Consider the following 26347-nt stretch of genomic DNA (forward strand, 5'->3'; position numbering starts at 1 on the left):
AGCACCATAATTCAAAAGCATCAATTCTTCGGTGATCAGCCTTCTTTATGGTCCAGCTCTCACTTCCATATGCTGTGGGTAGACCTTTTTTAATCTCCTCAGATATTTTAAGCCACACACACACGTACACATCTAATACTACTACTTTTATTTTTATTGTTTTGGTCTGTTTATCAAGCCACCCATCTTGGCAAGCTTTTTATTTCTTTTTGAAGGACAGAAAATAAATACTGTAAAAACAAAGGTAGGCAATACTCTCCAGGTATTGCCAGACTACAACTCCCACCATTCCCGGCCATCTTCCTCATATAAGGTGCAAATCTCACTTGTCGTCTTCTCCTTGCCGAAATGCTGAGGACTGCTTGAGGTTTCTGGTTCCTTGTAGAATCACAGCAAGCAAGCAAGCAAGCAAGCAAGCAAGCAAGCAAGCAAGCAAGCAAGCAAGCGGTGGTGCCCTTTGGGACTGGTAGAAACTGGGGGTTGGTGGGGCAGTTCCCCATGTGTGCTGCTGGACGAGCCTCCATTGGAAGTTAAGTCTAGCAGCTCTTACACCACTCTCTTCCTTTCTTCCTCTCAGGCCAAGTATGTCTGGTCTCCACCTCATGAAGCAAGGCCGGGATAGAAAGAAGGTGGACGTGCAGAGGGATTTCACTGTTGCGTCACCCGCAGAGTTCGTCACTCGCTTTGGGGGGAACAAAGTCATTGAGAAGGTGAGTTGCAGTTTTCTCTTTCTCTCAAAAAATAAGAAAAGTTTACTTCTCAGAAACTAGGAATTCAGAGGCATGCAACCCAATGTGTTCGGGTGTTTGCTGGAGGTTTAGGCAAGTTCTTGGAGGATAAGGCTTCCAATGGCTATACTTTCTTTCCATGGCTGGAGGCAGTGTGGTTCTGAATGCCAGTTCCTGGGAATTGTGGATGGGAAGAGGTGCTGTGGCACTTGGGACCTGCTTCCTTTTTAAAAATAAAATAAAATTATTATTTTATTATCAATGCAAAATCATAACAAAAATTACTAACATTGAATTCAAAATAATGCTATACAAACAAGAAAGAAAAACAGAACATACAAAAAAGGAAAACAAAACCAAAAACAAGACAAAAAAGCATACATCTACAAAAAAACCCATATCATCATTCTAATCTAGTCATTACACACATATACACATATTGACTTCCTTCCTTTGTTCTAAGACCTCAGAATTTTTACTCTTACTGTATTGCTGTGTCTAATGTAGATTACTTCCATCTTTGTGCTTTTTTTACACCATTTTTCTTTTTTCTTTAACCCTGTAAAGCACCATTCATTACATACTGATATGCTTACTCCAGAACAATGTTTTTTCATATACTCTTTAGCACATCCTCATTCCTTTAATAATTTCTGGTCCGATTGTCCCCTTATGAATGCTGTGAGCCTTGCCAGATTTATATATTCACAAAATTTAATTTGCCATTCTTTCATTGATGGAATTTTCCTGGGACCTGCTTCCTGTAGGTTTCTGTTTGGCCACTGTGAGGTGCTGGACTTGATGCGTGTTGGGCCTGATGCAGCAGGGCTCTTCTTATGTTCTTATGCAAGTGCCCAAACCATGTATGAATTTCTCTGGGGCCCTGATAAAGCTGAGTGGGGACCTGATAAGCTAAGTGGGTGAGACCGTGGAAACTGGAGGGCTCAAATCGTGTATGAACAGGGGCACACCACAAGTCCCACATGCAAAGTCCTGCCCACTCAGTCCCTGAACCTCCCTGGGTTGAGCAGGGAAAGTCTCAAGACCTTGTTTGCCTGTGTTCTCTTGAGGCTGGGCAGTGGACATTGGAAAGCCTCTGTTGGATAGAGCACCCTAGGATTGATGTACCCATTGGCCAGCCTGTAATAAGGGAGCTGCCTATGTTTCGAAGGTCCAGGGCAGGATGGGATATCCCGGCTGCAGAGAGTCAGGGCTATCCGAAATCTGCTGAGCTAACCGGAGAGGCAGGAGGTGTGTGGAAATTTCTGCTGTCCCAGATGTTCTTTCCCAGCCTGGAAGCCTCAAAATGTCCTCTCTGGCCCACTTCCTCTGAAGAACCTGTTTGGCAGCTGAATGGGGTGGTGATCAGAGGTGAAGTAAGGGGATGTTTTTTGTTTTCTTATTTTTAGGAGGGGGGAGGAGGAGTTCAACAAGTTTAAGAATGACTGTTTTGAAAGGCTTCCATTCTGTTTTGTCTAGGTCCTTATTGCCAACAACGGAATTGCGGCGGTGAAATGTATGCGGTCCATCAGGCGCTGGTCCTACGAGATGTTTCGGAACGAGCGAGCCATCCGGTTTGTTGTCATGGTGACACCTGAAGACTTGAAAGCCAACGCAGGTGAACCTTGGAAGCCTATGTTCACCCCTCTCCCCACCCTCACCCCCCATTTCCCTCTTACGCTTGTTGCAACTATAGAAAGTTAACCCTAACCCTGTAACAATTTTTAAAGTGCTTTCTGTTGAGCGATTACTACCAGGGGAGGCTTTCAACCCTAGGACTTGTGTTGCTCCAAAGTGGCATTTCACTTTTATTGAGAGTGGGTTGTATCCCAAATCTTGTCCTACTCAGAGTATACCCATTGAAAATAATGGACATGACTTACTTGGGTCCATTAATTGCAGTGGATCTGTTCTTGACTAAAACTTAGTTGGAGACAATCCTTTGAAGTAGGGTGCTGTTCTTGTATGACGTTGCGGGAAGAAGAGAACTGGGCCAGATTTTGGCTGGCCTTGGTTGGTAGCCCAAGTCTGTGCTTAACGAAGGCTCTGTCTGTCTTGGGATGGAAGGGAAGGGGATTCTGAGGTGCGAAAACACATGGACCACCTTTGAGGCTGAGTGTGATTGGAGGAAAAGAACCACCATGTTCTTCCCAAGCTAGGGCATGAGGGCTTCTTCCTTTTTAAAGCTAGCTTCCAGGTGCTCTGACTTTGTGTGAGGTTGGGGAGACCTGCCAGCCTCTGGAGGCTGGTATGGGGTTTCTTGCCATTTACACAATGTCCAGATTTGGACAACCGAGGAGCCTTGTGGTAATTGCTTTCAAGTTTATGGTGTGGTCTATGTATTATGAAGGATAGTGGTCTTCGGTTGTTTTTATTTTCCTGAGGAGCCCTTAAATTGTTTGGGACGTCTGCAAACCATCTGAAGGGCATTTTTTGTTCTACAGATCAAAGTGCATACAACACTCGCATTGTCTTGTATTTCTAAATGTGCCTTTTTATGTGAGCATTTCATGTCAGGCATGAGGCTTATTGACATTAGGTTCAGATCAAGTTAAGCAAAAGTACCCTGAACAGGTAATTTTTTAAGGAAAAGTTGGCAAAGTGTACCTGTGCTAGATTACGAAAATTGCGGGCCCTAAACCAGAGCCTTGTAAATCTGTTTGATAATCTGGCTGTGGTCAAGGTCAAAAGAGCTTGGATTCCCATTGTTGGGGATAAGAAAAACCAAGCTTGGGGGCAGGTTCAGATATTCCTGACTGTTCTGTGACCTTTCTGTGCATCACCTGAATGGAACTATTAGAGTGCTAGTGGTCCCTGGACTACAGTTTGAGAGACGCAGCCTGTTGCTTCTGCTCATTTGCTTAATCTCACTGTTAGTGAAGGTGACAGCAACACTGAATTTGGCTGTCAACTTTCAAATAGTAGATTCCTGCTACCTCTTAATGATTTCTGCAGATATGCTTATTCAGATGCTTGTACTGAAACCAGATTGGGATATCTTGCATGTTTGTTAGTTTGATATCTTCTCCAGTGATGATGTTTTATACTGAAACCTATGACTTACAAAAGTTTGGGGTCAAACCATCTGGCCGATTCATCTAAGGAGCAAGGAGCACTTGTTTTTAACTAGTGTGTGGGCTTATAAGCTGAATATAGGAGTGCATTTCTATTTTCAGTTGTCTGCTTTTAACATAGAGGAATATTCAGTCTCCCAGCCAGCTGAAATCTAGCACCACAGGGAGAAAGCTAGGAGAAGTCTCTTGGGCACACAGGTTGCTAGCATGCTAAAGGTGTCTGCTGAAATGCGAGAGGCCTTGTTGGACTTGGCGCTCTGCTGGCTCTTGAAAACGCACCTGTTTATACAAGCACTTCCTTGACCTTCTAGATCCAATTGTTTTAATGGCTCTAGTGACTTTTGCTGCTCCAAGTTGTGTGTGGCCGAATGATTTTAAGAAAGGCACATCTGACTCACCACTGCAGAGTTGTCTGAGGTTTGGTAAACGAGATCATTTTGACATATGGTGGTTTCCATTTATGACATTTATAACCAACAATAGTGTATTGTACAAACCTCCAATGACTCACGCATCACTATCGAGGGGGCACTTGCTTCCCCATGACAGATTCTCCTTTTGCCCGCCTTAGACATGTTTCAGACTGTCCCCTTCTCCAACCAATTGAGTCTTTTTCATCACTTTTGATCTGATTTCATTATGATGTAAATACTGACCTGTCGCTCCATATTTATTTATTAATGCTGAAGATGATGATGAAAACGTTCTCTATACTTCACTCAGTCATGGTTACAGTTCTGAGTTGTTGTCCCCCCCCCTTTATTTGTACAGCCTTTTGGCTTTTTACAGCTGTTTATTCAAAAATTTAAGAAAGCATATATATATATTTAAGAAGAAAGAAACAGACACTTTTATGTCTTTGAAGGCAAACCCCATTTTTCAGGCCATCTCTTGGCCTGGCTGTTTCTCTTGGCCTGTGAAAAGTCATTTCAGTTCTTCGGGAAGCTCAGCTTTCCCACTTCAAGCCTTGGTTTCTGTTTGCATTTCCATCTCCAGTCTGAATTCTGTGCACTTTGAAGTTTTTAGGCCTTTCCGTATGCTTTGGGGAAGTGCTTGAGCTCTTGAGAGGAGCTTGACTTCAGTGCCAAGTGGAATGGCGACAGCAGAGTTTAGAATAGAGAAAAAAGGTCAATCCCATATTATTGGCAGTGGGGATGGGCGGTTGTGGGGAGCAGCCTCCCTTCTCAAATCCAACCGGCAGCAAATAATTAACAACAACAACAAATTACGTAAACAATTTATTAATATTATATGTATCAGTCACTTCTTTCCAAAATGGTGAACTCAGCCCAACTTAAAAGAAAAACAAACATGTAGAAGTTTAAAAATAAACGGTGAAAACCGATCCAGCTCAACCCCACCTCACTGAAAAATAGGCCCATGTGAATAAAACTGTTTTTGTCTGGCCCCTTGAAACAGACAGTGATGGAGGCCGGAGTGCCTCCCTGGGGAGTGCATTCTACAAATCAGAAGCCACCGCTGAGAAGGCCTATCACCACCCTCTGCATCCTCCTAGTGAGGGCACATAGAGAAAGGTCTCAGATGGTGACTGCCGGGTTTGAATTGTGCCTGGAAACTAATTGGGAGCTAATTCAGTTGTAATTATCCACAGGAGTAATGAACAAAATGATTAACCACTTGCCACCCTTTTATGCCACCCAGAATCTGCTGCCTGAGGTGGCCGCCTTATTCAGTCTAATGATAGGGCAGGTGTCAGGAGCAGGCCAGCAATTACTCACAAGGTGCCCATGAAGTTAATGCTTTATTCAAAGACACGAAACAGCTCGGGCCTAGTCAGCACAACAACTCTTCCTGGTAGCTTTTTCCTCAGTGAGTCAGTTACGAGGACTGAAGGACCTTTCCACAGCTCTCTAAGTCTCCTTCCTTCCCAAGCAATCTGAGGCTCCTTCATCTTGCTTATCTTCATATCTCTTTGGGTTCTGGGAGACCAAAGAGGAGGGGAACTGGTCACAACAGGAGGGAGAGACCCCCCTGTCTTCTTCAGCAGTCTGCCTCTTGGCTCCCCTCCTCTCCAGCCTCCACTTCTGCCTCTGATTCTGGACTGCTCTCTGCCACTGCCTCTTTCTGCTCAGTAAAGCCTGTTACCTCCTCAGCTTCCAACACCTCCTCCTCCCCGTCTACTCCCTCTTCTCCCTCTGACCACTCATCGTCGTCCCACCACCAATCCCCTGGCTCTGTGCCTTCTTCCCTTGGGGGTTCCCCAGCCAATGTCTCCCACCATTCCTCTGCATCCAGCTAGTCCATGACCACAGGACCTGGAGTAACGTAGTATCTATGGCTACCTGAGAAATGTAGATAGGAGCTAGGAATCATGACTCATGTACTGTGTGTTGAGTGTTTCTGTGTCTAAGGGAATAAAACTTTGGACCTGCCTACTGAGTAAACCAGAGGTAGGGAAGTGAATATCTCCAGAGGACCAGATCATTGTCCTCCCTACCGCTTGCAGACCAGATTTGATAGCTGGGTGTGGTCGCCCCCCTGACAATCACCTGACAACCTAATGTTGAGTAAACTTCCTTTGCCTGCACAGGTCTTTCAGTAATGAAAGGGTTCCAGTTTTTACAAGAGTCACCTAAAACATTGATGTTTCCCTTTCTGATACATCATGGTTGTGCCCCAAATTTTCTGGAGCAGTTCTCCATCTGTTCTGAAACCTAAGGATTTTATGCTATTAAGTCTTGTTTGCTGAGGGTTTTTTTGTGGGTTTTTTAGCAGCTGTGTTTGAATATGTTAACACTTGGTAGTTGGACATGCAATTTAAATCTTTTATTTCTTTATGTTGACAGAGTACATTAAGATGGCTGATCACTATGTCCCAGTGCCCGGAGGCCCAAACAACAACAACTATGCAAATGTGGAACTGATTTTGGATATTGCAAAGCGGATTCCTGTGCAGGTGAGAGAGATGGAAACTGGGAATTTAGAAAAAAAAGGATACCGGGGGCAGCCAAGGTAGTGCCTTCCAGAAATTGCTGGGTACAGCTCTGATCACCCTTGACAATGCTGCCTAGAGGGTGATGGGCGTTGGAGTCCAACAACAAATCAAGGGCACCATGTTGGCTATCCCTGATCTATATGATGATGTGCTATGAGAGATGTGTCTGTGTGAAGTCTGTGGCAGTGATTGGCTTGGTTTCCCTGATCTCACGGAGAATTTTGGGAGGCCCTGGGTCTTGGGCTGCCATTGACTGAGCTGCTCAGGTCCTAAAGTCTGGAAGCGCCAGGAGAAACACCTTAGGGGCAGGATTGGGGGTCGCAGAAGCAGAAGTGCCAAAAATATTTAGGAAGAATATCCCTGTGTGGCCCAGTGAAAACGGAGCATGCTCAGTGGTTGTGGAATGTTGACTTACCACTGGAGGGGTGGAAATACAACCTGGGGTGGTGGTCGACTAGAAGGGGGCATGGCTGTCTGTCTGGTTGGTTTGGGCCCTGAGCAGAAGATTTCCACACCTGCAGCATCTTGTTGCAGGTCCTACTTGTTGCACTTAAATGCATGCATGCGCAGTGTGTTACATGTACATTTGTACCCATTTGTGCATGAGCTCCTCTTGCACGTGTGCTAGACAGGCGCATGTCCCCCAGGAATCCCTTTGGTGTGTATGTGGAGTGGAAAGTATGTGTTTGTCACCATGCAATGTGCAAAACTGCCATGTCTTTAGCCAGTGTGGTGTAGTGGTTAAGAGCAGTAGATTCGTAATCTGGTGAACCGGGTCCGTGTCTCCGCTCCTCCACAAGCAGCTGCTGGGTGACCTTGGGCCAGTCACACTTCTCTGCAGCCTCACTCACCTCACAGAGTGTTTGTTGTGGGGGAGGAAGGGAAAGGAGAATGTTAGCCGCTTTGAGACTCCTTCGGGTAGTGATAAAGCGGGATATCAAATCCAAACTCTTCTTGTTCTTTTAAAATTTCTTTCTGCCATGATTCTGTGATGCGCAAAGGATTTTCGACCCCAAAATCCTGTTCAAAAATTGTTCTTTTTTTTAATAAAAAAAGTTAATTTAATAATGAATTATTTTTCTAAAAGGTTGGAAATACCGTAGAAGACCTGATTGGAAAACTGTTTGAAATGCAGCCTTGAGAACTGCAGTTCTCCTCATGGGCCTTATTTAAATATGGATCACACTTCATTTTGACATGTGGCCCCCAAAATGTTGATTGTGGCTCCATGTGGCCCTCTGCTCCAAAAGAGGTTAGCCACACTGATGTGAACAAACCTTAACCTGCTTTTTATTTCCTCTGTAGGCAGTCTGGGCTGGTTGGGGCCACGCCTCAGAGAACCCCAAGCTACCAGAGCTTCTCCACAAAAATGGAATTGCCTTCATGGGTAAGAGAGCCTTACAGTGTTGAGGGGCAGGAGAGTCAAAGCCTCTACAGGAGTTCCATCTCTATACTGGGCCTCCAGCACCATCAGTCAGTGGTTGTTTTTTTTTAGTTTAATATTTTTATTTTCAATTAGCAGAGAAGCACAGTAAAAAACAAACAAACCCAGAACAAAAACATACCTCTCCCACAGTTGCCTGCTACCACCATGATCCTAAAATCCCCCATAAGCTCTAAAATGTCATAACATGAGAAATATGTTGCTTATTGTAGGATGGTAAAATCCACATTTGTTTCCCCCAGAAGGTTGTCAGGTTGGGAATTTGGCCCTTGGGCTGAAAACAGGTTCCCTGGCAGTGCAGTATCAGGAGGAGCAGGGGACCCAATCCAGGAACCGCCATGCTCATGCTAAGCTATGGTTTGGCTTAGCATGATGTGCAAACCAACTGCCCGTAGTTATGTTGCTGTTTGCTCTTACATATGTGCTCCTGTCTGGTGAAATCCTGCTGCTGCCAAGGTTCTTTTTTTGATGGCGGAAAGTCAGCTTTCAACGTTTTGCCGTTTTCTTGCTGAATCTCTTTCACTTCGTTTTGATTTGATCTTCCTTGTGGACTCCCCTCCCCCATATTTCTTTTGCAGGGCCCCCAAGCCAAGCTATGTGGGCACTAGGAGATAAAATTGCCTCCTCGATTGTGGCTCAGACTGCGGGCATCCCTACCCTTCCTTGGAGCGGCTGTGGTAAGAAGTGTGTGAGGCCCCTTGTTTGCAGCTGTCTATAAGCTGAAACAGGGGACGTGGGTGGCGCTGTGGGCTAGAGCCTAGGGCTTGCAGTTCGAATCCCCGCAACGGGGTGAGCTCCCGTTGCTCAGTCCCTGCTCCTGCCCACCTAGCAGTTCGAAAGCACGAAATGCAACTGGCTAAATAGGTACCCCTCCGGCAGGAAGGTAAACGGTGTTTCCATGCGCTACTCTGGTTCGCCAGAGGCGGCTTAGTCATGCTGGCCACATGACCCGGAAGCTGTACGCCAGCTCCCTCAGCCAATAAAGCAAGATGAGCACCGCAACCCCAGAGTCGGCCACGACTGGACCTAATGGTCAGGGGTCCCTTTACCTTTATAAGTTGAAACAGCAACAACAATCCTGAGAGATAGTGTGAAACAATGATTATGAGAAAGAGCTGTGAATCAAATAGTGACCAGTTCAAATCTAGCTTTAGTCATAAATTCACGACGTAGCTATAGGTGAGCTATCTCTTTGCCTCAGCAATCCTGTCTACAGTATGGGTTTAATAATACTGATCTACCTTACAGGGTTATTAGAAAGCAGTATTGTGATAATATATGCCAGGGGTTGCCAATGATGTGCTCATGGGAGCAGTGGCATGCTTGAGGTCTTCTCCAGGTGCTCATGAAGCCTCTGACCCCTTCTCCCCGCTACCCCCTTATCCATGCGGGGAGTAAGAGTGGTTAACTTTCCCTCCATTGAAAAGTACATAGAACCGAAAGAGGAAATTAGAAGAATGACACACTTTCCCGCTTCCTCATTTAGCTCTATCTGCTTTTCAGGGCTCTGGTTGGTGTGATTCATAACCAGATTTCATTGGAAAAGCGAATATAATGGTTTGGTGACCCCCAAATGGGCATTTTATGCAGAGGAAAGAACCATCACCATCACTCTGGTTTGGCTTTGTCATGTGATCACATAGCTGGATCTGATTGGCTGTGTGCTGATGTGACATCGCCATGCCTAAATGAACTGGGATTGGCTGGAATAGCCTGAGGAAGGAGTGTCCCCACTTCTAAATTTTAATTCCTCTAACGTTCTTTTGTAAAATAAAGCTCAGCTGGAGTGTAGGAAGCTGTTTGGGAAGGAAGCTTTCTAGATGGGCCTGAATTTCTTTGAGGCCATTCAAACATTGCTTTGCCTTTCAGGCCTCAAGGTGGACTGGCAAGAGTCGGATTCTCAGAAGCGCATCTTGAATGTTCCCCAGGAGCTGTATGAAAAGGGCTGCGTGACAGATGTGGATGATGGGCTGCGGGTAGGTTGGGATGCCCACTTAATAGACCTTGAGCCAGTGGCTCTACAGCCTGTTGATTTTTATGCATATGCCTGGAGGGGAACCTCAGACCCAAGGGCCGAATGTGGCCCTCCAAGCCTTGCTATCTGGCTCTCAGAACCCTCACCGGCCCTGCTCCAGGCCACAAGTGCTTTTGCCCAGCTGGAATGTGTCCTTGAAATCTGATGACGTCTCCCACTTGCCTGGATGGGAGTATAGAGAAGGGTGTGTGAGTGTAGAAACTAGCCTACTGTACAAAGGTAAATAATTTACCTTCATTCCTCTGCCCACTTTTGCCTCTAATTTAGCAGGGCTCTTATGTTCTAAGAGAGGTTTTCTAAAAATGTTTCAACAACACTGATCTGAAAGAAGGTGGGGGTGATGAACTCTCCTTAAAAAGTGGATAGTGTGCAATTTCGTACACAAGTTTTTTCTGTGCAGATGGAAAGCTGATAAGATGGCTTAGGTCCAAGCTATCTGAAAGACTGTATTCCTTCGAATAAACCTGCCTGGGTTTTGAGATGGGGCAAGGGGCATGGTGGGGTCATGTGAGAGTCCCTTTTTGGTGGCTGCTCCCAGACTTTGGAACTCCCTCCCTGGAGAAAGCTAGGTTTGCTCCCTCCTTGTCCTTCCTCTGGCAGGTGAGCACCTTCTTGTTGGAACAGGCTTTTGGGAACCGACTGCTTTTAATGAAAGGTCTGGTGCTGTGCTGTTTTCATTGTAATTATCTGTATGTTTTAAACAGATTTTATATACAGTACGGATATAGTTTTTATTCTATCAATGCTTAGTTGTTTTGTTTTTCAGTGATTTTTTCCCTCTAGGCTTTCAGCGCTTCTTGTTTTTGTCTGTAAGCTGCCTTGATTCCTGTTAGGATAAAAGGCGGAGTATAAATAAAGAAATGATAAATAAAATTAAAAATCAAATTTTGAAAAATGGGGGACAATTAGGCACTTTAGGCATATATCACTTACATGACAGGCAGTGTCAGCAAAAGCATACACACAAATTATATAAGGATAGAATACACTCAGTATCCATACTTAAAATAAACTGCCTGCACGCTATTAAAGACCTTTGGGCAGTAATGCTTCATCGCAGCCTTGTAAATACCCTTAAAGCACACTATTTTAAAAGGCATGTTCATAAATTCATTGTTGTTACTGGCTCTTGGGGTGAAACCACGACTGAGACAAGGAGCAAAGCACACTTTGTATTCATTGAGCTTCATTTCTTAAAAATTAGTGTGGGATGTCTGAAGGGGAATATTTGCTGTTGGAAAATCTGCTTTTCACAAAAGGCTTGCTCCTTATGCCTGCCTTCTAAAACAGGAATAGTCATTGTGCTGCCCTCCAGAAGTTCTTGGACTGCAACCCCCATTATCCTTGACCACTGGCCATCTTGGCTGGGGCTAATGGGAGTTGGAGTCCAACACTATTTAGAGCTCGCTGTATTGCTGACCCCTGGTTTAAAGGATGAAGCTTTGACGCCTGGAGGTCACCTGCCAAGTTTGCTCAGGTCTCTGAATTCTCTCTCTCTTTCCTTGTGCTCAGGCAGCGGAAGAAGTTGGCTATCCTGTCATGATCAAAGCTTCCGAAGGAGGGGGAGGAAAAGGAATCCGGAAAGTGAACAATGCAGATGACTTTCCCAATCTCTTCAGACAGGTACAGCTCTGTTTGCTGCTTCTGTCTCTGTGCCCTGATGATGTGGTTGCTGATTTCTTCCACGGAGGAAACATCTGGCTGCTCTGCCCTCGCACAAATACTTTGCCTGTTTTAGTTTATATTTTTGTTCCACCATTGCAGTTTTCCCGTTGTTTTTGCACAATTTCCTTCTGTTCAGTGTGAATCGTGGGCAGGTCTGGGAGAGCTGCACGTGGTGCTGAAGGCCCTGTTTTCTTCCTCAATACTGGGTTTTAAGATTTTATTTGAGGAAGGGGTACAAGCCCAGTGAGTAGAGCATCTCTTTTGCTTGCCGAAGGTGACAGGTTCAATCCCTGGTGTTCTTAGATGGGCCTGAGAGAAGCTCTTGAGCCTCCTGGGTGTTGTATTCCAAAACACTGGGAGTGCACCAGGTTGGTAAAACTGCTTAAAGATGTGCATTTGAATTCCAAATGCTGCTGCCTTATTTGTTTATATTATTTTAGTAAATTTATATCCTTCCCTTCCTCCCCAAATAGCCCAGGGCACAGCAGGCAGCTGTACGCTTTAAAAAGAAAAAAGGAAGCAAAAGCATTCTAAAATGGATCAAGACCTTCCAAAAAAAAAAAATACTATTTAAAAAACCCCAAAAAGCAATTACCATAAAAACAATGCTTCCATCTAGTGATCTTGAGGTTGCCAGGAACAGTATTCTCCAGCCACCAAATGCACCTGGTTGAGGAAGAATGTTTCCAAATTCCTCCTGAAAGTAAAAAATGATGGCTCCATGTGCGCCAGGGAGGGCATTTGCCAAGTGCAAAACCACACCTGGAAAGACCTTGCCATGGCTTAGTGCCAACTGGGCAGCCACCAGTGGAAGCACCACAAACGAGGCCTCACCTGGTGGTTGTAGGGACCAAGATGATTGGTTTATGGTTGATACTAATAATATGCTTTCCAAAAAAAATTCCAAATCTCAGTTGCCCTTGCAGTACTGAGAATAAACATGACTGCCCATCCTAAGAGATATGTGTTTTGATTTCCACCTGGTGCCGTGCTTTTTATTGTCAGGTACAAGCTGAGGTGCCGGGGTCCCCCATCTTTGTGATGCGCCTTGCCAAACAGTCCCGCCACCTGGAAGTCCAGATCCTCGCAGACCAGTACGGCAATGCCATCTCCCTTTTTGGCCGCGACTGTTCAGTCCAGCGTCGACACCAGAAAATCATCGAGGAGGCTCCCGCGTCGATTGCCACGTTGGCCGTCTTTGAACACATGGAACAGGTGAGTACGCTTCAGAGGCATCTGGCTTTTTCTGATGAGAGACCTACTTGTCCCACGGCAAAGCAGCTGTTGTAAAAGCAGAAGGGCATTTTAGGAGAGCCTTGCTGGGTCAGACCAAAAAGACCCTTCCTAGTCCAGCATCCTGCTTCTGACATTGGGCTTCTAGGAAGCCCGCAAGCAGCAGCATTCTCCCCACTCCTATTCCCCAACATTGAGTACTTCGAGGTAGATTGCCTCTGGCTCTGGAGGTGGCATCATAACTTGTAACTGCTGCCGTATCCTTCATGGATTTGTCGAATCCCCCTTGAAAGCAGGTCGAATTTGTGGCCACCAGCACGTCTTGTGGGAGCGAATTGCAGAGTTTAACTATGCAGTGTGTAACAAAGTCTTTCCATTTCTCTGTTTTGAATCTTCCAACATACAGCTTCATTAGTTGCCCCTAAGGTCAGGAAAGGCCACTTTCTCCAACCATGCATAATTCTACACACCTCTTTCGTATCCTCTATGGCTTGTCCTAGGGCCAGCTGGTTATTTTTATGACTGGATAAGCCACACGAAGATAGGAAGAGAGCCTGCGGCTTTGTATGCAGAAGGTCCCAGGTTCAATCCCCATCATCTCCAAAAAGGGCTGGGGAAATTTCCCTGTCTGAAACCCTGGACAGACACTGCCAGTCAGTGCTGACAGTACTGTGCTAGATAGACCAAAGGTCTGACTCTATAGAAGGCAGTTTCCTATGTTCTACATTATCTTGACTCGTGATCAAATTGGCAGTGGCTGTTGCAGCTGAGCAGTTAGGGAACTGCTCTCTGGAGCTTTCTGTGTGGGTTCAAGTCCAGGGAGTGTTTCCTCCAAGGTCTCTTGCAACTCTACAGTTTCATAATTCCTAAAGGCCAATGTCCCTTAGAAGCAAACAAATCTCTTCTCTGGCTCTCAAATTGTGCAAATAATTTTTTTAATGGTTTGCACGGATGAACAGGACTTATGTATGTGATCTTGACAGCCGAGCAGGTTCGTATTGGCCTACTCCCACAAACAGATGCAGAGATTTGGCATTTCGATTTGATCATTTCCCTCTCTCTCTCTCTCCCTTTTTAAAGTGTGCGGTGAAACTTGCCAAGATGGTGGGTTATGTGAGTGCTGGCACAGTGGAATACCTTTACAGCCAGGACGGCAGCTTCTACTTTTTGGAGCTGAACCCCCGGCTCCAGGTGGAACATCCCTGCACAGAGATGGTGGCCGATGTCAACCTGCCTTCAGCTCAGCTACAGGTGAGTCTGGAGCTCTTGCCACAGGCCGCATTGATTCATTTGTATGCTGCATTTCCCACAAATAGATCAATGCTCAAAGCAGTCTGCGTGGAAAAACGAGCCGTCCAAACACAATAATGATATAGAATACAAAAGCATAATGACATGACAACATAACACTAAGGGCAGTGGGGGGACGACGACATAGTGCTATGTATTGCAACATTGACCAGAATGTAGATGCAAAGTCATGGAAAAATAATCAGAAACCCTGCAAATGGATATGTTTTAAGAAGATATGGGAGCAATTAAGTGTTAACAGCCATGTTTAAAGGAGAGAGAGATTCTGAGAAGTCATCAGAATATTTTGTAAAAGCGAGAATTGGGAATTTCGTGGCACATGTATTTATGATATTTCCCATCTTGGGGAGAGCAAGTTTTAATGAAGAATAATGAGCCAGACGCGATTCGCATTATCCACTCTTTTTATTACCAGGTATTCAGGGTACATAAATTTATATGCTTTCTTTCTAAAAGCAAATTCTATTGTAAATTTTAAGGCATGTTTTTCACATGTAATATTTTGATACTCGTACACTATATTAATTAAATATAATAAATTATTTTTAAAAAACATCAATTAACAGTTCATTTAATGTACATCAAAAATGAAATGAGCATAAAGTTCACTGATGTGTCAGGAAAAATTATTATTATTATTATTGATGATGATGATAATAAAAGATCCTTATCCACCCTTCTTCACAAGGCCCAAGAGTGGCTTACTGTGTAAAAAATACAGTATTAAAATCAGTTAAAGCTGTTTACAGTCAGAAGAATAGGGTAGGTCCTAAAACAACTTTAGAACTAAAAGTACCCCCAGAGCTGATGACATTAGTACCTAGCAACCTCCCATGCCATTTCTTTTAAAAAATATATTAGTAAACCAAATATAAGGAGCTTAAAGAAATACTCTTATAGCAGGTTAAAGGCAGCACAAGGTTGAACTTGCTGTTCCAAAAAATTACCAAAAAAATACCTATTTTTCCATACCCTCCAGCATTTTTTAATTCATCAACCCAAGAGTTCATCAATGGGTCATAAAAATATCCAGTAATTTCATGTCCAAAAGCAGCCCCAAAGATGATGACACTGGTGATCAAATAGAGTGGAACCTCAGTTTTTGAGCGTCTCGGAAGCCGAACGTTTCAGTTTTTGAACGCTAAAAACCCAGAAGTAATAGCTTCCGTTTTTGAAAGTACCTCCAAGGCGTGTTTCTCCATTTTCTCAATGAGCCTTGGTTGTCGAACGTTTCGAAAGTTGAACGGTCTTCTGGAATGGATTACGTTCGACAACCGAGGTACCACTGTACCTCCCCACCAAATAGCCTCAGGCTAAAAATACTTCTTCCAAGTTTACCTGGAAGCAGCTCCTTTAGGAATAATAGTAATGATGATGATGATGTTCCATCCATATAAAAATATATATTATAATAATGTACCCCACCCACCTGGCTGAGTTGCCCCAGACACGCTGGGTGGCTACCAACACGTGTAAAAAATATTACAAGACAGGCTTCCTCAAACTCGACTCTCCAGATGTTTTTGGCCTACAACCCCCATGATCCCTAGCTAGCAGGACCAGTGGTCAGGGATGATGGGAATTGTAGTCTCAAAACATCTGGAGGGCCGAGGTTGAGGAAGCCTGTTATAAGACATCATACATTAAAAGCTTCCTGATATAGGAAGGCTCTCTGGGCTCAAGGGTGGGGCAAGACAGGTAGAAACAGCCGCCTCCTGGCACATGCAGCATTCTTCCCCCCACCCTTTGCTCTTGTGGAACGATGTGATGGGTAGCAAAGCCTGGGCCCCATCTACAAAGCTGCTGCGTGAAAGAACTGGTTCTACGGGAGCCGACGGGGGGGGGGGGGAGGCGGGGAAGTAGGGAAGAAGTCTTCTGAGTCTCCTTCCCCCAGTGTCGTAAGAACTGAGTCATGTAATCGCTGCTACAGCTGGGACAAGATTGGAATGCCGATAGCGGAGAGACTTAGTTTTGCAAAAATGTTACCTAGTGAGTCCTAAAAGGGCTGCTCCCTGGCTCTTTGCAAATCCTCGGGTGTGTTTCCAAGTGCGTGGGTTGTATCCAGCTAAGTTCCACTCACGTTCAAATTAACAGCACTAAGCCAGCCATGCTTATTAACTTCATAGGGTCCATTCTGAGCCTGCTTATGTCACCCTGTGTTGGGTTTTCCTTTGGAGGGGATGCAGTGTCAAAGCAGCCTCATGTTTAACCACCTAGCCTGATAGACATTTTCCAAGAGTGGGAAACACCTGTAGCTCTTCGGATGCTGTTGGACTACAACTCCCATCATCCCTCATCTTTTAGTCATGCTGGCTGGGCCTGATGGGAGGTGTAGTCCACAACATCCAGGGCGCCCAGGTTCCTCACCTCGGATGTTATTATATTTTGCCCCCAATAACAACCCTACAAGGTGAGCTAGGCTGAGAAATGACACTTGGCCCAAGACCACCTGTGAGCTTCGCAGCTGGCCCTTGCCTCCTTGGCCCATTCTTGTCGCTCCATCTGATTAGTGTATATTTGGAAGCTGGGGGCAGTTTGACCCAGTGGCATGGCTCTATGCTAAAAATTTGGGGAAGGGGAGAGATGCTGAATTTGTGGGGTGGGGAGAGCCTGCAGCTGTGGCTCAGTGGCAGAACGTCTGCTTTGCATGCGGAATGTCCCAGGTTCAATCCCTGACATCTCCAGGTAAGGCTGGGAATATCTCTTGCTGAAAGCCTTGGAGGGTTGCTGCCGGTCCGTGTTGACAATACTGAGCTTGGTGAGCCAGTGGTCTGAATCGGTGTAAGGCAGCTTCCTATGTTTTTATGTCTGGATGTCATTAGTAAGCAGGCCATTTCTCTGTTCGTGTTTCTTGGTTTTTGTTATGTACTGAAGTTCTCACCCTGGGCCAGTAGGGGGATACAGTAGATAGTTTTCACTCAAGTCCGCATATGCAAATAGGGGATTGAAAGTGACGTTCAGTGATTGGCTAGTTACAGAAAGTTGCTACTGTAGCATTGTAGTGGAGCTCTATATAAGCAGGCTGGCTGAACCCTTCAGTTCAGTTCTGTTCTTGCCTGTGAATAAACAAGAGCTGTTTTGAAGAATCGCTGTGTCGTCTGATATGTTCACCCACAACTTAACAGTTTTCATCTAGTAAACATCTTGACAAAGACATTGGTGATTGCCAGTCAAAGCAGTCAACACTGGGCCAAACACAAATGGGCTGTTTCTGCAGAGCAGGTGTGGGGAACCTCTCTCCCTCCAGATGTTGCTGAACTACCATCCCACCATCCCTGGCTGCTGGCCATGCTTGCTGGGCCTGATGGCAGTTGTAGTTCAGCAGCATCCGAAGGGACAAAGGTTCCTCGCACCCACTGTACAGGATAGCTCCATGCATTGATACACTATTGGCTTGCTGCTACTTGGGGCCGAGGGGAGTTGCAGTCCGAAACATCTGGAGGGCGTCATGTTTACAAAGGCTTCTCCGCACTGATCAGCAGTGATTCTTTGGGGTTTTGGACAGGAATCTTTTCCCCTCGTCCTTCTTGGAGATGCTGGGGATTGAACCTGGCACCTTCTGCATGCAAAGCAGATGCTTTGCCACTGAGCCACAGGTGGCTGTTGGAGGGAAGACGATAGTGAGCCAGATGGACTAAGCATATACAGTACGGCAAGCTGCCTATATGTGAATGATGGATCACTTCTTATGTTCATCTGTTTAGTGGCATGCAATTAAATTTGAAAAGTGTCATTATTTCTCTTCTTCTTAGATTGCCATGGGAATTCCCCTCCACAGGATCAAGGATATCCGAATCATGTATGGAGTGTCTCCCTGGGGGGACAGCCCTATTGACTTTGAGAATTCTGCCCATGTGCCTTGTCCGCGGGGTCATGTGATTGCTGCCCGCATCACGAGCGAAAATCCCGATGAGGTGACTGCAAGTTATTTCTTCTTCCTTTTCTTCTTTTCTAAGTTGTGGTTGATGGTGGTATACTGAGTCCTACAGTCCCCACGAGTATATTCATAAGACACATGAAAATTGTTTTAATCTTGATAGCCACAAATATGTATTAATAAATGGCACTTCTAGTCTGCTTTTCCTTTGAAAGAGCAAAAGGCAGTTTTGCAAGCTTTTATTTTTTATTTTATTTCCCCCCATTTAATTTTGCAATATTACATTCAGTTACACTTATCATCATTCTTTACATTACATAGTGTATCTATATCTATCTATCTATCTATCTATCTATCTATCTATCTATCTATCTATCTATCATCATCTATCTATCAAATATATTTATCTATTTTCCTTATTGCACCATTGTGACTTCCCTCCACTTGTGTTCGTCTTCCAATGTTTTTCTTTCCTTTACTATTGTGTTAAAATATGCAAGCTTTTCTTTTCCTTCCCCGCTGCTGCCTCCTCCCCCCACCCCAGTTTATCTTCACAACAACCCTGTGAGGTAGGTAAGTTTAAGAGACAGTTTCTGGCCCAAGGATGTCCAACTACATTGATGAGTGAGGATTTGCACCATCTGACAAGTTAAAGTTTCTGCCACTGTAGAGGGTAACTTGGCCTCCCCACTAACCTTGTTTAGAAAAGGATATTCTAGCTCAGAAAACAATGCAGATCTGTGGTAAGGATGGGGGATGAACCAACAGTACATTTCAGGTATTGCTCATTTGCTCAGAGACAGTAGGAAAAGCGCATGAGGCTCTCAACATCAAGACACTTCTTTTATTATTGTTGTTGTTCATTAAATTTCTGTAGCATCCTTCATCAGTAGATCTCCATTCACAACATAAAATCACAATATAAAAAACACAAAATACATAATAAAAATAAGAACAAAAAGCAAACCATTTACCCTCCCACAACACATTTAAAAGGGCATCAGATGTCAATCAGCCAAAGTCCAGGTTGAAGAGGAATGTTTTCGCCTGGTGCCTAAGGGTCAGTGTAGTCAGTACTGAGCCAAGTGTGGTGCTGATAACACCAAGGTTGCAGGTTCGATCCCTGTATGTGACAGCTGCATATTCCTGCATTGCAGGGAATTGGACTGGGTGATCTTCAGGGTCCTTTCCAACTCTACAGTTCTATGGTTCTGTGACCAATGGGCCATCTCAGATTGAGTCTGGAGAACCAAAGTTTGTGACCACTGTCCCAGAACCGAATGCAGTCCTTCCCAGAACGTAGGGAGGATAATAACTTGTATTTCCGTGTTTCATTGATCTGTGATTGTAATTGTGTGTCCCACCCCAGGAGAGTGTGCACACAGGTTATTTACATGTGAATGCTCCCTCTTGTAATCTAGGGGTTCAAGCCCAGTTCTGGAACTGTCCAAGAGCTGAACTTCCGCAGCAACAAGAACGTCTGGGGCTATTTCAGTGTCGCCGCTGCCGGAGGACTTCACGAGTTTGCTGACTCGCAGTTTGGTCACTGTTTCTCCTGGGGAGAAAACCGTGAGGAAGCCATCTCGTAAGTAGGAAAGACTGCAGCTCATTAATGGGCTGGGCTGGAGGAATACCCCAGGGCAGAAAGTACCCTGCCTAGTGTTGGTCCATGTCTATATGAATCCCCTGCAATCCAGAAGATTGACTGCTATGGAGTTGGCCATGCTAACCCTCAATGGATTGCAGAGCATTCTGTTACATTTCTACAGCAAATAAAACCAAACCCATCTTTTATGTCAAGTGCAGGGAACAATTGGCCCTTCGGATGTTGCCAAGCAGTGATTCTCATCTTCTCTGACCCCTGGGGCCACGTTTGCTGGGGCTGATGGGAGTTGTAGTTCAGCAGCCTCTGGAAGGCTCAAGGTTCCCCACACCTGCTTTGTGGGATTTTAAATGACATAGCGTTGTAGCCAGCTCAGTCTTACTCAGAATAAGTAGTCGCTGTAATGAATGGGCCTAAGTTTGTAATGTCTATGGGATGCAAATTGTAAACAGGGAATGGAAGGGAAGAAATAAAATAAGTAATAAAAATGTTATTTTAAAACCATGCAACATCTAGCACAGCACGTTACAATTGCTACAACAAGTATTCAAGATGGTGGTTTACCTTCAACTGCACCCCTTTTTCCACCCCTTCAGGAACATGGTCGTGGCCCTGAAAGAACTTTCCATCCGGGGGGACTTCCGGACCACCGTGGAGTACTTGATTAAGCTGCTGGAAACGGAGAGCTTTCAGCAAAACTGCATTGATACTGGCTGGCTGGACCGGCTGATTGCAGAGAAAGTGCAGGTGTGGCTTGGTTCATTTCCCCCTGGATTCCCCTGCCCCTAAAATTCTGGTTTCAAAAATTCATCTATCCTTAACAACTAGATGCAAGATGCCATAGCTTCATCGTCAGTTTCCCCCTCTCCTTCGTTTCCCTCTTTGCTTCGTGAGATAACTCTCTAAAGCCCTAAACCAGACCTGAGAAACCTTTGGCCCTCCAGAGATAATAGCACTCCGCTTCACCAGCCCAGGGCGCGTATATATAAATTGTCAACTGGTAGGGAGACTCCCTGTCGTCCCCCCCTTTTTATATAAAAATATACACCCCCAGCGTATTGTTATCCGAGATGAATTTCAAATGCTGCCTGGCATTTTGTTAGCCAAAAGAAGAAGGGTGTAAATAACAAGCCAACTTCAATGGCTTTAGAAGAAGATTAGATAAATTGGTGGAGGGTATGGCTATGTTCTGCCTCCACTGTCAGAAGTAGTACGCCGTTGAATTCCACTTGCCTGGAATTACAGGCAGGCAGAGCTGGTCTTGCCGTCAGGTCCTTCTTGGGGTCTTCTGGTTGCCCACTATGAGAAAAGGGTGGTACCTTGGGTTACTGACGCCTCAGGTTACAGACTCCGCTAACCCAGAAATAGTACCTCAGGTTAAGAACTTTGCTTCAGGATGAGAACAGAAATTGCGTGGCGGTGGCAGTGGGAGGCCCCATTAGCTAAAGTGGTACCTCAGGTTAAGAACAGTTTCAGGTTAAGAACGGACCTCCGGAACAAATTAAGTTCTTTGGCCTGATCAAGCTCTTACGTTACGCTCTCATAGAATACTGCCAGTTAAATCTGGACTGGCAAACTGTCTGCGTTTATTCCCGCCTCTTTTCCCCTCCCTTTCTTTCCAGGCAGAGAGACCAGACACCATGCTGGGAGTTGTGTGTGGGGCTCTGCACGTGGCTGACGTGGGCTTTCGGAACAGCGTCTCCAATTTCCTGCACTCCTTAGAGAGGTGAGGCGAAGCCCTTTAGGAAGTTTGAAAATGAAACCAGCTTCCAGTTCACAGGGGAGCCGGGGGTTATGCTGGGTTGCGCTCGTGACTTGCTTGTGGGCGAAATGGGATTCTGGACTTTGCTGTGATGCCAAAGCATGAGTTTCCCATTTGGACGGGTGGGGTGTGTGTGTGGGCAAAGCAGGGACCCCCATCAGTAGGTGAAGCCAGAGCCAGTGATGGTCAGAGCGAACTAATTCAAGTGGTTCCCCCTCCCCCCGCTGCCAAGTATGCCAGGGATGAGCATTAGTTATACAGTCGTTAATTTTCTTCCCCTCACAATAAACTTTCAGGGGCCAAGTCTTACCTGCTCATACGCTGCTGAACACAGTGGATGTGGAACTTATTTATGAAGGAAAGAAATACGTGCTGAAGGTATGTGCCTCACAGCAGATTGTTAAGAGTGGGATCCCGTGGCCGCCAAGTGCAAAGGGTATATTTTGGTGACAATTCCATGTAAATGCGGAATAGGGGGTTCATTCATTTCTTGTGATTTGCATCCTGTGGACTCGAGAGTGGCTTACAGTAAAGGTAAAGGTAAAGGTACCCCTGCCCGTACGGGCCAGTCTTGCCAGACTCTGGGGTTGGTGCGCCCATCTCACTCAAGAGGCCAGGGGCCAGCGCTGTCCGGAGACACTTCCGGGTCACGTGGCCAGCGTGACATCGCTGCTCTGGCGAGCCAGAGCCGCACACGGAAACGCCGTTTACCTTCCCGCTGGTAAGCGGTCCCTATTTATCTACTTGCACCCGGAGGTGCTTTCGAACTGCTAGGTTGGCAGGCGCTGGGACCGAGCAGCGGGAGCGCACCCCGCCGCAGGGATTCGAACCGCCGACCTTTCGATCGGCAAGTCCTAGGCGCTGAGGCTTTAACCCACAGCGCCACCTGTGTCCCGTGGCTTACAGTAGTTCTTCCTAAAATGGGAAACGGGAGCTTTTTACGCTGCAACATTTTATTGCACATCCCATTGAGGGGGAGCAATACCTGTACAGGGACAGGAAACACTGGCTGTATCCACTGATAATTCTGCTCAGTGTAGACCCATGGCACAGGGTAGGGGGTGGGGAATGGACAAGAGTAACAAGGCCTATTAATTTAAATGGGTCTACTCTGAGTAGGACTAAGTTAGATGCTACCCCACTGTCTCTCCCCTCCCCACACCAAAAAGCCTAAACCAGGTAATGCATAACCAAAGGTTTCACATGAGCTTTGGGAGTCCATATCCATCCCTTGTTCCTCCTGCCCTTACAGGTGACTAGACAGTCTCCAAACTCCTATGTCGTCATCATGAACGGCTCCTGCGTGGAGGTGGATGTTCACCGGCTGAGCGATGGAGGGCTGCTCTTGTCCTACGATGGCAGCAGCTACACCACCTACATGAAAGAGGAAGTGGACAGGTAGCGTCCTGTCCCGTCCCCCCCATGAATATTTTAATGGTCACTGGTGATCAACTCTGGGTATACTCCTGTGTTGAAAGCAACAAGCCTCTGCCAAATATTCTGCATTCTTTACAAATTATGCATGCTTAGCAAATTGTAGGGCTTTAAAGGTCAGCACCAACACTCTGAATTGCACTCGTTTTAGAAATAAATATGTAATATCAAGCAGCAATGGGTGAAAGCTTCTAGGACAAAGAGCTGGAAGTCAACTTACTGGAAAAAAACCTGTATGAAATCTGCTGTAATTTAGCATTGGTTTGTTAAAAAATTGGTAAACTAATATTTGGCAAAAGAAGAAGGAAGAAGAATTGTGCTCGGAAACATACTGGGAGCCAATGTAGGTCTTTCAGGATTGGTGTTATATAGTCCCAGTTGCTGCTCCCAGTCACCAGCCTAGCTGCCACATTCTGGACAAGTTGCAGTTTCTGAGTTGCAGAAGTCCAAGTGGGAGATAACCAGGGCATGTACCACTCAGGTGAGACAGGGCGCAAGCAGGCAGGGTCTCAGCTGGTGTGCCAAATAGAGCTGGTAGAAAGCCGCCCTGCACCGAGAATTAACCTGCACCTCCATGGACAGCTGTGAGTTGAAAATGACTCCCAGGCTGCACACCTGGCCCTTAAGTGGCGCAATTACCCCATTCAGGACCAGGGAGTCCCCCACACCTGTTTTCCCCCTGTTCCTTAGAAACAGTACTTCTGTCTTGTCAGGATTCAACCTCAATCCGTTTACTGCCATCCACCTACTGCGCCTGCTGGTTGGGGTTGATTGGAGTTGCTTCCCAACAGCAAACAGAGGACCGCAACTTCAGTTTCTTTATGCATACTTAAAAAACAACTTACCCTACCCTGCTTCTGCTTGTCCCATGCAGAAGCAAGGAGATTTGTTAGCAGTGTGCTGGGAGGTGCTTGATCCTGATGCTGATACCCCGCAGATGTAAAGCTGGCCACTTGGTATATGGCAGCTTCCTATGTTCGTGTTTAAATTAGCTTGCAAACCATGAGGATTAGAATCTTGTTTTATTTTTTAGGTTAGTGGCAGAGGGTTTGCCTTGTACATAGGAAGTCCCTGGTTCAGTCCCCCAGGCGGGTCTGTTCTCTGCCTGAAATCAATGGAGAGCTACTGCCACTCAGCATAGCTAATACTGAGCTACATAGACCCAGTGACCTGACTCGGCGTAAGGCAGCTTTTTAGAGCTCAGCAATAGAGCTGCTGTCTTGCATTCAGAAGGTCCTAAGTTCAATCCCTGGTATCTCCAAGCAGGACTGGGAAGGACCGCTGCCTGCCTTTCAGTGTAGCAATACTGAGCTGAACAGACCAAAGGCCTGGGGTCACAATAAGGCAGATGTTGATGCTGTTTTCATTCTCTGCCTTTGTGCCTCATTGCTTAGGTACCGCATCACTATTGGCAACAAGACCTGCGTCTTTGAGAAGGAGAATGACCCGTCCATCCTGCGTTCGCCTTCAGCGGGGAAGCTCATCCAGTACGTGGTGGAAGACGGAGGGCATGTCTTTGCTGGCCAGTGCTATGCCGAAATTGAGGTAAATCCCCCCTCCCTTTTGGCCCTGCTGGGTTCTTCCTTCTTCAAGGACCATCTGCGCTCCTCTGCTCAGGTCAAACTTTTGTTGCTTGCGGCTAAAAGCCTTTGCCAACAATTCAATCGGGGATCAAAAGCTATGCTAGGGATCATCTTGTGCAAATGGAAATGCTGAAAGTACAACACAGATGTAACAAGCCAGAATCAAGGATAAAACCATAAGCAATGAAACGAAAGGACAGAAAAGCAATAAAATATTGGATGGGTGCAAATGGAAGCGGGAGGTAAACATTCCCCTGTGAGGAATGATTCCTTTTTGCAAAATGACTTGAGGAATGATGTGTACCGGTCCTGAATCTGTCGTTGGCAACCACTGTACATATTTGGAAATGCTTGGAGAAGCGTTTTTCTCCTTTGTTTCCATTCTCGGCGCACCCTCACTTTGCAGACTTCACCAGATACGCTCAGTATAAGCAACAGAATCCCAGAAGCCTGTATATCATGGCTTGATAATGATGTGCCTTTGATTAGGATTCAAGTAATAGGCAAACTGGGAGATGTGAAAATGAACTGGTTCCAGCGATTGCAAATGCAAACTTTTGCTAAATTTCTCCTTAGCACTTGAGGCCCTTGAGTTTCTGTGGAAGTTTCTGTCTAAGCATTTATGAAATAATTAAATATGGATTTTTGGAACTAGCTTTTTGGTAGTTCAGACTGTATGGGTGGTGGGAAGGGAGAGAAAGGAAAGCAAAATACCGTGGAAATCTGAACGCATTGCTTTGTCTTTCCTCGCCTCCCAGGTGATGAAGATGGTGATGACTCTGACTGCCGTGGAGTCAGGCTGCATCCACTACGTGAAGCGGGCCGGTGCAGCGCTCGATCCCGGCTGCATCATTGCCAAACTGCAGCTTGATGACCCGAGCCGAGTTCAGCAGGTGAGGGGTTGGGGGGCAGAGGCAGCTTTTGGAGGGCAGCCCGAGAGTCAGTTCCTGAGAGCTGGTGCCGAAGGGCCGAGCCAATGTTGCCTGGGGCAAATTCCAGCTGAAACGGGAAGTGTTTTAGTACCCAGTAGGCCAGCCTGAGTAGGTGGGAACAGTTGGTGTAGCAGTTCAATCCTGGCAGTGAATTTTTATGGCTGTATCATGAAGCCACATGCCTATCTTGGATTAAGGAATGGCTAGTATTAAAAAACACTGACATATTAGATCTAGAGGGCTTTAACAATCAATTTGGTTGGCATGCTTAGTTATGTTATGACAAGGAAAAGGCCACAGAGACTTTACAAACCATGTAATAAGTTCTGGTTAAAAAACAAGGGTATCCTGGAACAAAAGACACCCTGGTGGCTATCGCCAATGGAAGCCATGACAGTAAAAAAGGTTAACATGATGAATGATTGGGTTACATATACATAAATTATCTGTGAAGAAGGTAACCAATTAGAACTCAAGAACTTTGAAGAAATAAAAAGTAGAGTGACCAATTGCTTACAGTACTACCAAATCCATGATCTATTCAAACAAGATAAAAAAGGGCTTTAATAAAGAACTTTCAAGGTTTGAAAGAGACTTGATATATAATGACGATAAAACACTGTCTAAAATGTATAAAATTTTATTAGAGTGGTCAGTGAAGGATGCGGAGGTAAAATCTGCCATGGTAAACTGGGCAAGAGATTCAGGCC

At 45.6% G+C, this 26347-nt stretch overlaps 1 protein-coding gene across 9 annotated transcripts in view; it reads left to right on the forward strand.

The window, feature by feature from the left end:
- The window catches only part of ACACA (acetyl-CoA carboxylase alpha), a 187110-nt gene that overhangs the window by 25818 nt on the left and 134945 nt on the right, over nucleotides 1–26347 (forward strand). For all 9 annotated transcript variants that reach the window (XM_083714255.1, XM_083714256.1, XM_083714258.1 and 6 more), the window contains 17 exons: nucleotides 578–710; nucleotides 2208–2346; nucleotides 6610–6719; nucleotides 8064–8145; nucleotides 8781–8879; nucleotides 10072–10178; nucleotides 11750–11860; nucleotides 12908–13117; nucleotides 14216–14386; nucleotides 18199–18360; nucleotides 19745–19908; nucleotides 20523–20673; nucleotides 21549–21652; nucleotides 21985–22066; nucleotides 22941–23086; nucleotides 24517–24667; nucleotides 25464–25598. In XM_083714255.1, the coding sequence (XP_083570381.1) occupies nucleotides 578–710; nucleotides 2208–2346; nucleotides 6610–6719; nucleotides 8064–8145; nucleotides 8781–8879; nucleotides 10072–10178; nucleotides 11750–11860; nucleotides 12908–13117; nucleotides 14216–14386; nucleotides 18199–18360; nucleotides 19745–19908; nucleotides 20523–20673; nucleotides 21549–21652; nucleotides 21985–22066; nucleotides 22941–23086; nucleotides 24517–24667; nucleotides 25464–25598 (2257 nt within the window). The remainder of the gene's footprint in view (nucleotides 1–577; nucleotides 711–2207; nucleotides 2347–6609; nucleotides 6720–8063; nucleotides 8146–8780; nucleotides 8880–10071; nucleotides 10179–11749; nucleotides 11861–12907; nucleotides 13118–14215; nucleotides 14387–18198; nucleotides 18361–19744; nucleotides 19909–20522; nucleotides 20674–21548; nucleotides 21653–21984; nucleotides 22067–22940; nucleotides 23087–24516; nucleotides 24668–25463; nucleotides 25599–26347) is intronic.

This window comes from Podarcis gaigeae, assembly GCF_964106915.1.
Source record: "Podarcis gaigeae genome assembly, chromosome: 15".
NCBI lineage: Eukaryota > Metazoa > Chordata > Lepidosauria > Squamata > Lacertidae > Podarcis > Podarcis gaigeae.